Genomic DNA, 18,377 nt, shown 5'->3' on the forward strand with positions numbered 1-18,377 from the left:
AAAATTGGTAGGCAGTTACTCAGTGATGTAGAGTGTTGGATTTGCCTCAAACATAAGGCTTTGCATTTAATTTTTTTTGCAGTATCACTTTACTGTCTTGTTGCAAACACCAGGGGTATTCAACTTTTACCCTAAGAGGTCCAGAGACGGTTTCTGTTCTACCAGCTGGTTTCTGTTCGACCAGATAACTAATTGCACACACCTGGTGTTCCTGGTCTATATCAGTCCCTGGTTAGAGGGGGAAATGTAATGAAAAAAAGCAGTGGAACTGGCTTCTAGGTCCAGAGTTGAGTTTGAGGGGCATCCACGATGCATGTTTTAGAATATTTGTATTCTTATTTTTATTCTCTGTCATTTAAGTCATTATTATGGAGTCACGACAATGTTTTTGATCTATCCTCTCATCACAGTCATCGAACTCTGTAAATGTTTTCAAATCAACAATGGCCTCATGGTAACATTCCTGAGCAGTTTCATTCCTGTCCTGCAGCTCAGATCAGAAGGACAACTGTATATTTGATGTGTCTGGGTGGTTTAATACATAATCCACAGAATATGACCATGCTACAGTGGGGAGAACAAGTATTTGATGCACTGCTGATTTTGCAGGTTTTCCTATTTACAAAGCATGTAGAGGTCTGTAATTTTTATCATAGGTACACTTCAACTGTGAGAGACAGAATCTAAAACAATAGTCCAGAAAATCACATTGTATGGTTTTTAAGTAATTAATTTGCATTTTATTGCATGACATAAGTATTGGATCACCTACCAACCAGTAAGAATTCTGGCTCTCAAAAACCTGTTAGTTTTTCTTTAAGAAGCCCTCCTGTTCTCCACTCATTACCTGTATTACTGCACCTGTTTGAACTCGTTACCTGTATAAAAGACACCTGTCCACACACTCAATCAAACAGACTCCAACCTCTCCTCAATGGCCAAGACCAGAGAGCTGTGTAAGGACATCAGGGATAAAATTGTAGACCTGCACAAGGCTGGGATGGGCTACAGGACAATAGGCAAGCAGCTTGGTGAGAAGGCAACAACTGCTGGCGCAATTATTAGAAAATGGAAGAAGTTCAAGATGACGGTCAATCACCCTCGGTCTGGGGCTCCATGCAAGATCTCACCTCGTGGGGCATCAATGATCATGAGGAAGGTGAGGGATCCACCCAGAACTACACGGCAGGACCTGGTCAATGACCTGAAGAGAGCTGGGACCACAGTCTCAAAGAAAACCATTAGTAACACACTACGCCGTCATGGATTAAAATACTGCAGCGCACGCAAGGTCCCCCTGCTCAAGCCAGCACATGCCCAGGCCCGTCTGAAGTTTGCCAATGACCATCTGGATGATCCAGAGGAGGAATGGGAGAAGGTCGTGTGGTCTGATGAGACAAAAATAGAGCTTTTTTTGGTCTAAACTCCATTTGCCGTGTTTGGAGGAAGAAGAAGGATGAGTACAACCCCAAGAACACCATCCCAACCGTGAAGCATGGAGGTGGAAACATCTTTCTTTGGGGATGCTTTTCTGCAAGGGGGACAGGACGACTGCACCGTATTGAGGGGAGGATGGATGGGGCCATGTATCGCGAGATCTTGGCCAACAACCTCCTTCCCTCAGTAAGAGCATTGAAGATGGGTCTTCCAGCATGACAACGACCCGAAACACACAGACAGGGCAACTAAGGAGTGTCTCCGTAAGAAGCATGTCAAGGTCCTGGAGTGGCCTAGCCAGTCTCCAGACCTGAACCCAATAGAAAATCTTTGGAGGGAGCTGAAAGTCCGTATTGCCCAGCGACAGCCCTGAAACTTGTAGGATCTGGAGAAGGTCTGTATGGAGGAGTGGGCCAAAATCCCTGCTGCAGTGTGTGCAAACCTGGTCAAGAACTACAGGAAACGTATGATCTCTGTAATTGCAAACAAAGGTTTCTGTATCAAATATTAAGTTCTGCTTTTCTGATGTATCAAATACTTATGTCATGCAATAAAATGCAAATTAATTACTTAAAAATCATACAATGTGATTTTCTGGATTTTGTTTTAGATTCCATCTCTCACAGTTGAAGTGTACATATGATTAAAAAAAATACAGACCTCTACATGCTTTGTAAGTCGGAAAACCTGCAAAATCGGCAGTGTATCAAATACTTGTTCTCCCCACTGTATGCTTAAAGATATATTCAATGTCTGATTTGTTATTGCTACCTGTCTACCAATCACTTATCTGAGGCTTCCGAAAAGTTCCCTGGTCTTTGTAGTTGAATCTGAGCTTGAAATGCAATACGTGACTGAGGGACCTTACAGATGTTGTATGTATGGGGGACAGAAGAAGAGTTAGTCATTCAAAAATCATGTCAACCCCTACTATCTAACTTATTATGCGATTCGTTAAGAAACATTTTACTGAATACTTATGCAATGACAAAACATCTTTAACTTTGACATTACAGAGTATTTTGAGTAGATTGTTGACAAAGACAATTACATCAATTTTAATCCCACGTTGTAACACAATAAAATGTGAAGAAATCCAAGGGGTCTGAATACTTTTGTAAGGTACTGTATACTGTATATATGCTACAAGACAGGTCGCGGGAGAATGCTCATGAATGGATTTCGGAATTTTGGAATATTGATAAATGGCAGTTGGGACATTGAGTGCGCATCGTCTCAATGTTCATTTTGGCCAAAACACTTGCAGACTCGAGTGTTAACTGTCGAACACATTAGCTAGTGGCCACTCAATGAAGGGCTTAATAGCTAAGTGTTCGGTTTGAGATTCAGCCATGCTTTCAGCGGTGCTATCCAACAACTGACACCAGTGCAGGGGTACCCTGACTGGGACTCAAACCCTGGTCCCTGTGACTGTCATTCCAAAACAGTTATACAATGTTTTTGTGAGGTCGCTTGGCGTGAACACTAGGTGTTGTACTGACGTTGTTTAGTATTTTGTACAATGGGTTCAACTTTATTTTGTATTTTGTTTTCTCGCTTGCTCACCTCACTTAAAAAAAATATGAAGTCTGCTAAACCGTTAATAAAATGTGTATGGCCTTGTTTAAGTTATCCTCTTATCCAAACACTGAAAGAGATGGGCACAGTGTGGCAGAAAAGCTATCTGTAGCCATAGATAGCTGGCCTCTTTTTATAGATATAAAATAATACTCACTCGGAGACGTGGAACACTCACAACAACAGGTTAGGATTTTCAAACATGTTATTGATCATTGTAGGGCACCCGAGCTCAAAATGGGAATATCTCAACCAGTCTCTCAAAGTCAACTTGTGTGTAGAAATACAAAAGCCAACTCTCCAGTCTTTGATTCCCTCCTTCTCCTACTCCTTTAGGTTCCTTTGCCAGTAGAGAAGATCAACTCCACTGAACACCCAGTGAAGGTGGGCCTGTCTGATGCGTTCATGGCCCTCCTCCCCTCTCCACAGTCCTCAGGTCAGTCACAACAAGACTACACTCACACCTGCCATCCAATATCCTTCCCTCTCTACTGTACCCAGACCAGTTTTAGATGTACCGTCATGTTATTTGTGTGTGTGTGAATGTCACAAGGTCAAGAATACTGGCCCGACTTCTACTTGATTTCCTCTCTATAGATGCAAGACGGCGGACCATCTATGAGTACCATAGAGTAGAGATTGACACCACTAAGATCAACAATCACTCTGCCTTTGAATTCACACCATTGCCCAGTGAGTATGCATTGTGCTCACAGACCCCTACTCAGCCAAACTTGTGACATCATGATGGCAGTTTCACGCTTTCCCCCCACTGAATACTGTAAAAGTTGTAGTGGATCATTTGTCTTATTTTTCCAGCATGTCTCCAACACACCACCTGTGAACTCTGTCTCATATCCAACCTGACAAATGGCTGTGGTTGGTGCAACACACTGCAAAGGTGAGGTGTGTGTGTGTGTGTGTGTGTGTGTGTGTGTGTGTGTGTGTGTGTGTGTGTGTGTGTGTGTGTGTGTGTGTGTGTGTGTGTGTGTGTGTGTGTGTGTGTGTGTGTGTGTGTGTGTGTGTGTGTGTGTGTGTGTGTGTGTGTGTGTGTGTGTGTATACATGTGAGTGTTAGACTTAATGTCATGTAAGAAGGACTAACATGAGACGTAAAAATGGTTTATTTGTGTAGTATTTGTGAATTATACTAGTAGATAATTGTCATCTCTCGCGGTCCTCTCCACTTGTACTTCAGATGCTCCGATGGAATTGATCGTCACAGACAGGAGTGGCTCGACTACAACTGTCCTGAAGAGGTGAGATGGTATTAGATCGTTGGGCCGAAAAATCAGAAATTACATCGACAAAGTACATCGAACAACCGTTACTCCCCCTCTCCCAGCAATATTATTTTGTAACTTTCTTTCAGGCAAAAGAGGGCACTTGTGAGGACTACACTCAGGGTGGCCCTGAGGGTTCTATGGGGTCCTTCAACCACTCAGCCCCAGAGCCCACGCCCTCCCCTGCAGTGCTCTCAGATATCCCCGTCACCGAGGGTGAGTTGAGGGTCTGCTGGGTCTGAGTTATAGTGGTGCCCAGGATTGCTGGCCATTCACATACCAAATCAGCACACCCCGATTAGCTTATTAAAGATAGTATGGTCCAACCCAAATAAATGGTCCAGTCCAATGTCGACATAGGAAAACAATGTTGCCAGGTTCGAGACATTTAACAATTTCCAGATTTAAATGTTTTTAAAGACACCATAGTATAATTATAAGGAGACATTTCAAGATTTGCTATGTAGCTGCAACCCAAATCCACCCTCGAAAGATGGATAAATATAGTGAGATGCCAATCCATGCTTTCTGTGCTTGCATTCTGTTGTCTAGGTTCTGTCTGTCAGTCTGTCTATTTGTTTCTCTATGTCCGTCTGTCTCTTCCCATCTCATGTGTCTGTACAACAATACTCTCTTTTTGTCCACAGATGACACCAAACTTTTCATTCGCTACAATGGTGGTGGTGAGTTGGCTTGTAGTTGGTTGGCTACGTGGGTGTTTTGCATAGGTCAGTGAGGCTGCCTGGTTGTGAGTAATGTTATCCTTATCCGGAAGCACTGACCGTAGACTAGACTGAGCCACTGAGAGGATGAACTCAGTTTTGAAAAATGTAGAAAAAAAGATCCTGATGCAACTATGAATAAAATATACATTTCAGTGTGCTTCCTCCTGAAAGACAAAATCCTGGCTGTTCCAAGCCTTTATTATCACCAACAATTCCAGGCAAACTGGAATGCTGCTGGAGTTCATAGTGTTGTACTGTAAGTCTTTTGTTTTTCTGTCTTTGTGATGTGTTTCTGTCCTATAACTGTCGCTAATGTGCAAGTGAAGCTGGCTAACTGTTTGTCTGTACTGTATGTATCCTGTCGTGGGCACCTTGCCTTCTCCATTAGCCATTTTATCAAGCGTAGCAGGGTAGACTAGTGCTAATTTCATTTAACATTAGCAATTCTTATTCACAATCATTCCAAGGATTTAGAATCATTGGCATTACCTCACTTTCCTTTTCTCTCAGACTTGCAAACGGGTCCTCCGCACCAGGAACGGACAGAGCACACTGCGATTATTGCAGGTGTGGTGGCAGCCCTCATTTTGCTGGTAGCCTTGACCCTTTTGGCTGTCTACTATATCAACACACACCCCACTGTTGCTCCTCCATTCTACCTCATGCAGGTGAGACAGAGCAGGCCCTTACAGAATTAGATCAATTCCACTTGAATGTTCTGTTATTATATATAAATGTCTAGAGCAGGGATGCATGACTCAATTTAAGCTATGATCAACTGCATGAAAAGATTCATTAAATACCACGAAGAAATGATAGGTAGCAGGATTTCGGCCCTTGAGGGCCAGATGTGCTGGGTGGTGTTCAGTACGGCACACTGGGGCCGGGAAACAAAAATCTGCTGTTCTTATTGGACACGTTCAGGTAGAACCTCCCGTTTCAAAACGGTTGTTCCCTACTGAACACAACCTTGGTCTAGGGCTGTACTGTACTCATGGACTTGACTAATCCTGGTTGGGTCAAATGTCTGTCGTTCACAGCGACACACCAATAACTACTGGCCATCTATGAAGTTCCACAACCAGAGCTGTCACTCCACCTATGCTGAGGTGGAGCTTGGGGGTCACGATAAGGAGGGCTTCATTGAGGCCGAACAGTGCTGCTAACTAGGCTGGACTTCCGGGGCAACGTTGGACAAGAGAGTGAGCGCCATTTTGGGGATTAATAAAAGGAACTAGAGGGGACAGAAATGCAAAACGTCCCTTATTCGTACTATGGTGGACAATGTGTAACTGCTTGTAGAGAACAGTACTTTGTCTGTTTTGTCTGTGTCTCTCGCTCTTCGCCTGTCTAATACATTCTTCCTCCTTCCCTTCCTTGAGGTAAGCACAAATCTAACATTATTTGATAGGTGAGCAAGAAGTCCACTACATTGATTTCACCAATCATATCATATCAGATCAGCGATAACGTCAAGGAAGGAGGGCCTACAGTGCCTTCGGAATGTATTCAGACACTTTGGCTTTTTCCACATTTTGTTACGTTACAGCCTGACTCTAAAAATGGATTTAATTGTTTTGTGAAGACATCAGAACTATGAAATAGCACATATGGAGTCATGTAGTACATGTGGAATGTTTTCCTTCTTAATGTGTTTGAGACAATCAGTTGTGCTGTGACAAGGTAGGAGGGTATACAGAAGACAGTCCAATTTGGTAAAAGACCAAGTCCATATTATGACAAGAACAGCTCAAATCAGCGATGAGGAACGACAGTCCATCATTACTTTAAGACATGAAGGTCAGTTAATTAATCGAATTACTGCAAAGAAACCACTACTAAAGGACACCGAAGAGACTTGCTTGGGCCAAGAAACACAAGCAACTGGTGGCAAATTGTCCTTTGGTCTGGAGTCCAAATTGGAATTTTTGGTTCCAACAGCCATGGTTTTGTGAGAAGCGGTGTAGGTGAACGGATGATCTCCGCATGTGTATTTCCCACCGTAAAGCATTGAGGAGGGGGTGTTATGGTGTTGGGGTGATTTGCTGGTGACACTGTCTGTGATTTATTTAGAATTCAATGCATTATTAACCAGCATGGCTACCACAGCATTCTGCAGCGATATGCCATCCCATCTGTTTTGGGCTTAGTGGGACTATCATTTGTTTTCCAACAAGATAATGACCCAACACACCTCCAGGCTGTGTAAGGGCTATTTGACCAAGAAGGAGAGTGATGGAGTGCTGCATTCGATGGCCTGGCCTGCACAATCCCCCGACCTCAACCAAATTGAGATGGTTTGGGATGAATCGGACCACAGAGTGAAGGAAAAGCAGCCAACAAGTGCTCAGCATATGTTGGAACTCCTTCAGGACTGTTGGAAAATCATTCCAGGTGAAGCTGGTTGAGAGAATGCCAAGAGTGTGCAAAGCTGTCATCAAGGGTGGTTACTTTGAAGAATCTCAAATATAAAATATATTTGAATTTAAGAACACTTTTTGGTTACTACATGATTCCATATGTGTTATTTCATAGTTTTGATGTCTTCACTATTATTCTACAATGTAGAAAATATTTTAAAAAGAAAGAAAAACCCTTGAATGAGTAGGTGTTCTTAAACTTTTGACCCGGTAGTGTTTATTGAGATCCTCTCAAGCTTTGTCAGGTTGGATGGGGAACATTGCTGCACAGCTATTTTCAGGTCTTTCCAGAGATGTTCAACCGAGTTCAACTCCGGGCTCAGACTGGGCCACTCAAGGACATTCAGAGACTCCTGGGTTGCCTTGGCTGTGTGCTTAGGGTCATTGTCCTGTTGGAAGGTGGTCCGTCGTCCCAGTTGGAGGTCCTGAGCTCTCCGAAGCAGGTTTTCATCAAAGATCTCTCTGTACTTTTCTCTGTTCATCTTCCCCTCGATCCTGACTAGTCTCCCAGTCCCTGCCACTGAAAAACATCTCCACAGAATGATGCTGCCACCAACATTCTACCCCGTAGGGATGGTGCCAGGTTTCCTCCAAACTTGACACTTGGCATTCAGGCCAAAGAGTTCAGTCTTGGTTTCATCAGGCCAGAGAATCTTGTTTCTCATGGTCTGAGAGTCTTTAGGTGCCTTTTGGCAAACTCCATGCGGGCTGTCATGTGTTTTTTACTCAGGAGTGGCTTCTGTCTGGCCACTCTACCATAAAGGTCTGATTGGTGGAGTGCTGCAAAGATGGTTGTCCTTCTGAAAGAATCTCCACAGAGGAACTCTTGAGCTTTGTCAGTCACCTCCCTGACCAAGGCCCTTCTCCACTGTGTTCTAGGCGATCTTCAATGCTGCAGAAATGTTGTTGGTACCCTTCCCCAGATCGTTGCCTCAATACAATCCTGTCTCAGAGCCCCCAATCAAGTTGTAGAAACATCTCAAGGATGATCAATGGAATCAGGATGCAGCTGAGCTCAATTTCGAGTCTCATAGCAAAGGGTCTGAATTCTTAAGTAAATAAGGTATTTCTGTTTTTGTTTTTGTTACATTTGCAAATATTTCTAAATACGTTTTTTCTTTTTGTTATTATGGGGTATTGTGCGTAGATTGCTGAGGAATCTTAAAAAATATATATATTTTGGAATAAGGCTGTAACGTAGCAAAATGTGGAAAAAGTCAAGGGGTCTGAATACTTTCCGAAGGCACTGTATGTATAATCACAGAGGATGGATGTTGGAAAAACTCCATCTGAGAGAAAAGAGCTGAATACACATTGCGTGTAAAGTCAGGGAATGGTACAGACACACTAGCCTTCATTACTGCAAACCAATGTACAGTTCAACTTTATAATGGCTGTGTTTTAATTTTGTTCTGTTTTGAGAAGATATCTTGTCTTTTCTAAAATGTCTTGGTTGGTGAACAACCGTTGAGTTACAGTATATGTACAATACTATAGCCACATGGACTTCAATATAACAGATATATTTTAGTGATTCTAATGATCATTATTGCCATGAACCACTTTGGAAAAACCTGGTTACATTGTTTTGGAGAAATTTACTTTCATTAAGTTTAGCATATGAAAAAAAACATGTTTTGTTTGACATCAGTACTGTTTGAAAATGTTCCAATAAAAACTTGTGGTTGGTTTTGATAAAATCCTTGAGTCGCTCAAATAAATTAGCATTTTTCAAGCACATGGTCAGTCATGACATGGCCTATACAGTTATTCAAGGTTTTAGTACACAATTATAAGCAGAGGCCAGAAAGAAATAGGCAAAGCGAGAGGTTTTACAAAAAATAGGTCCACGATAATAAGCCCTGCAAAGTGAGGATTTTTTTAAATGGAGGTGAATGACAACATGTTGAATTTGCGCTACAAAATGTTTTATTGCTAATTTGCTACGTGAGACTTATTTGATCGAATATATACGTTTCGTAATGGTTAGGTTGTTCCAATGCACTGATAAACAGTGCCGTGAAAGAGTATTTGCTCACTTCCTAATTTTCTCTATTTTTGCATATTTCTGACACTGAGGGCTCTACTTTAAGGTGGCGATAGTGTCAAAAGCACATAAAAACTGGCACACATGGCATTTTACAACCCTAACGCCAAGTTCGGCAATTTACCAGTCTAACATCAATACGATTTTGCTCAGATGCACATGGAACAAGTTATGCTTTTGGTGCCTGTATACTTCATATTTATAAACATATTAAAAACCAAGCATCACTTCCCTCCTCTCTATGAAGGCTGTTTTCCTTTCACCCTGCTCAATGTAATTAAGTAGACTAGTCAAGACCGTTGACAAAGTGTTTGGCTTGTGAGGCCGCTTGGAAAGAAATCTTCATCTTTAATCTTAAGCTTTATTCAAATCTAAAGTTTGAGAGGAGCAAAACAGTGAGCTGACGTTGCCTTTTTATCTATGTATTGTAGGCAGGCCTACATTGTTTTTAGCCATGCTTTGGACATGCGTAAAACCCCCTCCGTGATGTAGACTACGTGTCCATACCTATCATGAAACAAGAGATGAGAACCTCGGTGAATACCGGCAAACCTCATATTTAGAAGTTATTTCCTGTAACAGTAGTTTGTTTTTCTGTTAAAAGAAAATCAACCCAAGCCCACGTAGGCTACCCTTACTTACCCTCTGCCTACTATAACAAAAGCTGGTTCAACAGCAATGCCTCGTGTCTTTTTTTTACCCTGCCGATTTTATGATATTATTACATTTGACATGTATTTATTGTTGTTGACAAAAAACGAACAGATTGCTTGTTTTTTTTGTTTAATTTTTATTAAAACCAAACTTATTAGATTGTTTCACTGTCCTAGTTTTATGGTAAGAAGTGTGAATGTGATCTGCAAGATGGTTCCAATATGTACTGTATACAAACAGAAATATAAACTCAACATGTAAAGTTTTGGTCCCATGTTTCATGAGCTGAAATAAAAGATCCCAGAAATCTTCCATATGCAAAAAAAAGCTTATTTCTCTCAAATTTTGTTCACAATTTTCTCATTTGACAAGATAATCCATCCACTTGATAGGTCTGGAATATCAAGAAGCTGATTAAACACCATGATCATTACACAAGGTGAACCTTGTGCTGGGGACAATAAAAGCTCATTCAAAAATGTGCACTTTTGTCACACAACATAACGCCACAGATGTTTGAGGGAGCGTGCAATTGGCATGCTGACTGCAAGAATGTTCACCAGAGAATTGAATGTTAATTTCTCTACCATAATTTGCATCCAACGTTTTTTTTGGGCAACCGCAGACCACATGTAACCACGCCAGCCCAGGACCCCCACATCCGGCTTCTTCACCTGCAGGATCGTCTGAGACCAGCCACCCGGACAGCTGATGAAACTGTGGGTTTGCACAAATGAAACATTTTGGCTCGTCGTCCCTGTAACCGAATTCATTGGTGCACACTGGAGTAGTGTGCTCTTCACAGATGAATCCCGGTTTCAACTGTACCGTGCAGATGGCAGACTGTGTGTATGGCGTCGTCCTGGAAGCTGAAAATGGCCTAGTTCTTCCATGACCTGCATACTCACCAGACATGTCACCCATTGAGCATGTTTGGGATGCTCTGGACCGACGTGCACAACAGCGTGTTTCATTGCCCGCCAATATCCAGCAACTTTGCACAATCCTTGAAGAGGAGTGGGATAACACTCTATGCGAAGGAGATGTGTCGCGCTGCATGAGGCAAATGGTGGTCACACCAGATACTGACTGATTTTCTGATCCACACCTGTAAAACAGTTTTAGTTTGCAAGCAATGTAAAAAATAAAGCCGCATACCATCAGGCAGCTCCAAAACGCAGGTGTTTCAGCCTAGCTCAGGTTTTTCAGCCTAGCTCAGTGCTTTCTGTGGTGGTGGGGCAGGCCAGCAGAAAATAGGAGCATTGCATCGTGATTGGCTCAGTGTTCTGTCACTCATCGGGACCCTATGTCACCCTCCTTTAGTAAGGGTAGACATCAAGAATGTGAGCCCTTTGGGGCCATAGTTACATTAAAAGTGACCATCCAAGAAGGCTCAAAGTCATTGGCCACAGATAAAATGATGTCAAATCACGTTATATCTACAATAGCTTTGACTGGACTGATCATGTCAACATCATCATTTCACAATCTTAGCTAGCAGTCATCATCATGAATCAAGTCTGGCAAATAATTTTTAATCCTTGTCATATAAAGAGAAATTATAGATAAAACGTATCGGTGCTCATCGGCCGTTGGACATTAACATTCCAAAACACGTTGAAAATCGCAAATTCAACAATGAGTTGATTGTAAGGAATCGGTGACAGTGGCTAACCGCAAACATTGCAACTGGGAAGTCAGACTGGGAAAATTAGTTTTGAACCATCATCCAACTTGGAAATGTAAATATTTTTCTTTAATGACATCATTTGCCAACAAAGGACCACCGCGCACATTAAGGTGAGTCCAAAAATGTCTTATATGCTGCTGCATAAATTCTGTAACATGCCAGGGAGATATGGTCCTTCTGTAGCTCAGTTGTTAGAGCATGGTGCTTTTAACGCCAGGGTAGTGGGTTCGATCCCCGGGACCACCCATACGTAGAATGTATGCACACATGACTGTAAGTCGCTTTGGATAAAAGCGTCTGCTAAATGGCATATATTATTATTATTATATTATATGGTCAGCCATATCAGCTATGTTTTTAAAAAGTAATTCAACGAGGCTGAATGAATTGTTTCGCTGCCACACAAGGCTCCGCTGATAGCCAGGTGTAGCAGTGGTAAGGATTCACTACATTGTGCTGGAAAGAAAGCTCTGCTGTTGCAACAGATTTATGTCGGCCCTAACAGTTTTTAGGCACCGCTTTCACCGTTATAGTGTAATTAATGTATTGTTTAGTGTTGTGTAGTGGCTTTGCTGGCATGCATCTAAACAAAAACAATTGGAGGGGGTGTTTGCCCCACCAACTGTACATGCTAATATCGCCACTGCGTATGACTCCTCCTGGCAGCTATGTTGGAATACCACCCCACCAATTCTTTGAACAACTGCTGAGTGGCTTCCCCAAGCTGCATGATAACAGTGATTTCAAATTAGTTAATTCATCGCGACGGTCCATTTCTGTGCAGTGTTTGGCTGCTCTAACAAGGCAGGAAAGATAACGGATTTACAGATTACCCACAATTATGAAACACCAAGGAGATAACATACATTTACATTTAAGTCATTTAGCAGACGCTCTTATCCAGAGCGACTTACAAATTGGTGCATTCACCTTATGACATCCAGTGGAACAGCCACTTTACAATAGTGCATCTAAATATTTTAAGGGGGGGGGGTGAGAAGGATTACTTTATCCTATCCTAAGTATTCCTTAAAGAGGTGGGGTTTCAGGTGTCTCCGGAAGGTGGTGATTGACTCCGCTGTCCTGGCGTCGTGAGGGAGTTTGTTCCACCATTGGGGAGCCAGAGCAGAGAACAGTTTTGACTGGGCTGAGCGGGAACTGTACTTCCTCAGTGGTAGGGAGGCGAGCAGGCCAGAGGTGGATGAACGCAGTGCCCTTATTTGGGTGTAGGGCCTGATCAGAGCCTGGAGGTACTGAGGTGCCGTTCCCCTCACAGCTCCGTAGGCAAGCACCATGGTCTTGTAGCGGATGCGAGCTTCAACTGGAAGCCAGTGGAGAGAGCGGAGGAGCGGGGTGACGTGAGAGAACTTGGGAAGGTTGAACACTAGACGGGCTGCGGCGTTCTGGATGAGTTGTAGGGGTTTAATGGCACAGGCAGGGAGCCCAGCCAACAGTGAGTTGCAGTAATCCAGACGGGAGATGACAAGTGCCTGGATTAGGACCTGCGCCGCTTCCTGTGTGAGGCAGGGTCGTACTCTGCGGATGTTGTAGAGCATGAACCTACAGGAACGGTCCACCGCCTTGATGTTAGTTGAGAACGACAGGGTGTTGTACAGGATCACGCCAAGGTTCTTAGCGCTCTGGGAGGAGGACACAATGGAGTTGTCAACCGTGATGGCGAGATCATGGAACGGGCAGTCCTTCCCCGGGAGGAAGAGCAGCTCCGTCTTGCCGAAGTTCAGCTTGAGGTGGTGATCCGTCATCCACACTGATATGTCTGCCAGACATGCAGAGATGCGATTCGCCACCTGGTCATCAGAAGGGGGAAAGGAGAAGATTAATTGTGTGTCGTCTGCATAGCAATGATAGGAGAGACCATGTGAGGTTATGACAGAGCCAAGTGACTTGGTGTATAGCGAGAATAGGAGAGGGCCTAGAACAGAGCCCTGGGGGACACCAGTGGTGAGAGCGTGTGGTGAGGAGACAGATTCTCGCCACGCCACCTGGTAGGAGCGACCTGTCAGGTAGGACGCAATCCAAGCGTGGGCCGCGCCGGAGATGCCCAACTCGGAGAGGGTGGAGAGGAGGATCTGATGGTTCACAGTATCGAAGGCAGCCGATAGGTGTAGAACACATATGTCAGAGTCAAGGCCCGCGGGCCACATCCGGCCCGCGAGAAGGTTTTTTATGGCCCCTGGGATGATCTTGATTTGTTATTAGAACCGGCCGCAGACCGCAGCAAGCCGGCAGCCCGCAGATCTTTTACACGCACCAATACTACATTTCCCACAATGCAACGGTGACGCACCGAGCAGTAGGCTGCTTCATTTCAATATTTATTGGCACAGCAGTTGTCAGCATCACAGTAAAATTAACTTTCAGATACCCATCAAAAATGGCAAAACGGAAGGTGGACACTGAGAACCGGGGGTTTCAAACAAGGTGGGAGTCGGAGTATTTGTTCACGGAGGTAGCTGGAAAACCTGTGTGTCTTCTGTGTGGAGAAAGTGTGGCGGTACTGAAAGAGTATAATCTGAGACAACATTATGAAACGAAACACGCAGACAAAAACAAGAATATGGACATGGAACAAAGGCTACAAAAGGCAGAGGAATTAAAACGAGGCCTCAAATCTCGACAGGCTCTGTTCAAAAAAGCCAAATCACAAGGCCAGGCTGCTGTCAAGGCCAGTTTTATTTTGGCAGAAGAGATCGCTAAATCAGCCCGGCCATTTACGGAGGGGGATTTCATCAAAAACTGCATGATTAAAGTTTGTGACGAAGTTTGCCCAGAAAAAAGGCAACTCTTTTTAAATGTGAGTCTGAGCAGAAACACCATTGCCGAGAGAGTAGACCAGTTGTCCATCAATCTAAAAGAGCAGCTTGTGAAAAAGGGAAAAGATTTCATTGCATATTCCTTGGCTGTGGATGAGAGCACCGACATTTCTGACATTGCCCAGTTGTCAATTTTCATCCGCGGAGTGGACTCCAGCCTAAGCGTGACAGAGGAGTTTTTGGCTTTACGTCCTATGCATGGCACAACTACGGGGCATGATTTGTATGAAGAGGTGTCAAGATGTGTAAATGAGATGGAGCTGCCTTGGGAAAAACTTGTGGGTTTGACAACCGACGGAGCACCTGCGATGTGTGGACACAGGAGCGGACTGGTGAAGAAGATACGGGAAAAGATGCAAGAGGAAAACGCGACAGGTGAGCTGACAGCTTATCATTGTATCATACACCAGGAAGCGTTGTGCGGTAAAGCCTTGAAAATGGAGCATGTAATGAGCATCATCACGCGCACAGTTAACTTTATCAGAGCCAAAGGTTTGAATCACCGCCAGTTCAAGGCATTTCTGACGGAGTTAGAAACGGAGCATGGTGATTTGCCTTATCACACAGAGGTGCGATGGCTAAGCCAGGGAAAGGTGCTTCAAAGATGTTTCGAGCTTCGTGAGGAGATTTGTCTGTTCTTGGACAGCAAAGGGAAAGACACAACACAACTCCGAGACGAAATGTTTCTGTGTGAAATGGCTTTTCTGTGTGACATTACGAGTCATCTGAATGCAATGAACTTGCAGCTGCAGGGTCGGGATCGTGTCATCTCTGATATGTACAGTACAGTGAAGGCATTTAAAACCAAACTGACTCTGTGGGAGACGCAGATGCGGAAAGAAAATTTGAGCCACTTTCCCAGCTGCCAGACCATGAAAGAGAAGCTCTCTACCAGTGCGTTCCCGAGCGCACAGTTGGCTGATAAAATAGGTATGCTTGCCGCTGACTTTCGACGCCGATTTGCTGACTTTGAAGCACAAAAAAGCAGGTTGGAACTGCTCGGTAACCCATTTGCTGTTGACGTGGAAAGCTCACCACCAAACCTCCAAATGGAGTTGATTGACCTCCAATGCAATGATGCACTGAGGGCAAAATATGCGGCAGTGGGTGCTGCGGAGTTCGCCCGTTTCCTCCCCGACACAATGCCCCAGCTGCGCATCCAGGCTGCTCAAACGTTGTCTATGTTTGGCAGCACATACCTGTGTGAACAACTGTTTTCTTTGATGAACTTGAACAAAACATCACACAGAAGTCGACTTACTGCTGAACACCTCCACTCAATTCTGAGGATTTCCTCAGCTCAGAGCCTTACCCCGAACATTGATGAACTTGTGGAAAAGATGGGACACCACCAAGTATCACCCTCAACCTCAAACAAGTGAACATTACTGTGCAATCACATATTTAGAGTTTTTACTCAGTTCAAGTTTAAAAGTTAAAGTTTAATATTTGTTTTCACTGCATGTTACTTCTCCTTAAACAAAGTGTTGTTTTTGATTAATAGATTTTTGCACTTTATTTTATTGTATTTCAATCCAATTATATTTTAAAAATATTTCAGTTGAGTGGATGATAGAAAATTGCTATTATTGTTTTTTTTTTTGAAGTAAATTTAGCCCACTTTTGCTAAAATAGAAAATATAGGCTACTGATGGTGCCTTGAATACCGGTTTCTTTCATTTAATGTTCATGTTATGGGGATTTTTATATAAAGGAAATTTGTCTTTTGTGTCTGTTGAAAATTAAAGATTACTGACAGAGCCATAAGAAAATATTGCTTTATTTATCTGATCATATTGGAATATATTTGTTAGGTTTTCAGTAGGTTCAATTAGGTTCACTAGACTATATGCGTCATTTAAAAATTTTTCAATGAACATTCGAACAGTCCGGCCCTCGGCTTGTAGCTAAATTTTTTATTTGGCCCTCCGTCCATTTGACTTTGACACCCCTGGTCTAGAAGGATGAGAGCAGAGGAGAGAGAGTTAGCTTTAGCGGTGCGGAGCGCCTCCGTGATACAGAGAAGAGCAGTCTCAGTTGAATGACTAGTCTTGAAACCTGACTGATTTGGATCAAGAAGGTCATTCTGAGAGAGATAGCGGGAGAGCTGACCAAGGACGGCACGTTCAAGAGTTTTGGAGAGAAAAGAAAGAAGGGATACTGGTCTGTAGTTGTTGACATCGGAGGGATCGAGTGTAGGTTTTTTCAGAAGGGGTGCAACTCTCGCTCTCTTGAAGACGGAAGGGACGTAGCCAGCGGTCAGGGATAAGTTGATGAGCGAGGTGAGGTAAGGGAGAAGGTCTCCGGAAATGGTCTGGAGAAGAGAGGAGGGGATAGGGTCGAGCGGGCAGGTTGTTGGGCGGCCGGCCGTCACAAGACGCGAGATTTCATCTGGAGAGAGAGGGGAGAAAGAGGTCAGAGCACAGGGTAGGGCAGTGTGAGCAGAACCAGCGGTGTCGTTTGACTTAGCAAATGAGGATCGGATGTCGTCGACCTTCTTTTCAAAATGGTTGACGAAGTCATCTGCAGAGAGGGAGGAGGGGGGAGGATTCAGGAGGGAGGAGAAGGTGGCAAAGAGCTTCCTAGGGTTAGAGGCAGATGCTTGGAATTTAGAGTGGTAGAAAGTGGCTTTAGCAGCAGAGACAGAGGAGGAAAATGTAGAGAGGAGGGAGTGAAAGGATGCCAGGTCCGCAGGGAGGCGAGTTTTCCTCCATTTCCGCTCGGCTGCCCGGAGCCCTGTTCTGTGAGCTCGCAATGAGTCGTCAAGCCACGGAGCGGGAGGGGAGGACCGAGCTGGCCTGGAAGATAGGGGACATAGAGAGTCAAAGGATGCAGAAAGGGAGGAGAGGAGGGTTGAGGAGGCAGAATCAGGAGATAGGTTGGAGAAGGTTTGAGCAGAGGGAAGAGATGATAGGATGGAAGAGGAGAGAGTAGCAGGGGAGAGAGAGCGAAGATTGGGACGGCGCGATACCATCCGAGTAGGGGCAGTGTGGGAAGTGTTGGTTGAGAGCGAGAGGGAAAAGGATACAAGGTAGTGGTCGGAGACTTGGAGGGGAGTTGCAATGAGGTTAGTGGAAGAACAGCATCTAGTAAAGATGAGGTCGAGCGTATTGCCTGCCTTGTGAGTAGGGGGGGAAGGTGAGAGGGTGAGGTCAAAAGAGGAGAGGAGTGGAAAGAAGGAGGCAGAGAGGAATGAGTCAAAGGTAGACGTGGGGAGGTTAAAGTCGCCCAGAACTGTGAGAGGTGAGCCGTCCTCAGGAAAGGAGCTTATCAATGCATCAAGCTCATTGATGAACTCTCCGAGGGGACCTGGAGGGCGATAAATGATAAGGATGTTAAGCTTGAAAGGGCTGGTAACTGTGACAGCATGAAATTCAAAGGAGGCGATAGACAGATGGGTAAGGGGAGAAAGAGAGAATGACCACTTGGGAGAGATAAGGATCCCGATGCCACCACCCCGCTGACCAGAAGCTCTCGGGGTGTGCGAGAACACGTGGGCGGACGAAGAGAGAGCAGTAGGAGTAGCAGTGTTATCTGTGGTGATCCATGTTTCTGTCAGTGCCAAGAAGTCGAGGGACTGGAGGGAGGCATAGGCTGAGATGAACTCTGCCTTGTTGGCCGCAGATCGGCAGTTCCAGAGGCTACCGGAGACCTGGAACTCCACATGGGTCGTGCGCGCTGGGACCACCAGATTAGGGTGGCAGCGGCCA

The 18,377-nt window shown here is 44.3% G+C and overlaps 1 protein-coding gene across 2 annotated transcripts in view; it reads left to right on the top strand.

The window, feature by feature from the left end:
• The window catches only part of plxdc1 (plexin domain containing 1), a 90,339-nt gene extending 83,705 nt beyond the window's left edge, over nt 1–6,634 (top strand). Inside the window, exons 7-14 of one of the 2 annotated variants that reach the window (XM_046368062.1) lie at nt 3,352–3,451; nt 3,613–3,708; nt 3,835–3,916; nt 4,213–4,273; nt 4,387–4,513; nt 4,945–4,980; nt 5,533–5,690; nt 6,063–6,634. In XM_046368062.1, coding sequence (XP_046224018.1) covers nt 3,352–3,451; nt 3,613–3,708; nt 3,835–3,916; nt 4,213–4,273; nt 4,387–4,513; nt 4,945–4,980; nt 5,533–5,690; nt 6,063–6,188 — 786 coding nt within the window. In that variant the 3' untranslated portion in view covers nt 6,189–6,634. The remainder of the gene's footprint in view (nt 1–3,351; nt 3,452–3,612; nt 3,709–3,834; nt 3,917–4,212; nt 4,274–4,386; nt 4,514–4,944; nt 4,981–5,532; nt 5,691–6,062) is intronic. The other variant, XM_046368063.1, reaches the window with a different exon arrangement.
• The last annotated feature ends 11,743 nt before the right edge of the window (nt 6,635–18,377 follow it).

The sequence above is a fragment of the Oncorhynchus gorbuscha genome, linkage group LG11 (assembly GCF_021184085.1).
Source record: "Oncorhynchus gorbuscha isolate QuinsamMale2020 ecotype Even-year linkage group LG11, OgorEven_v1.0, whole genome shotgun sequence".
In the NCBI taxonomy this organism is placed as follows: Eukaryota; Metazoa; Chordata; class Actinopteri; order Salmoniformes; family Salmonidae; genus Oncorhynchus; species Oncorhynchus gorbuscha.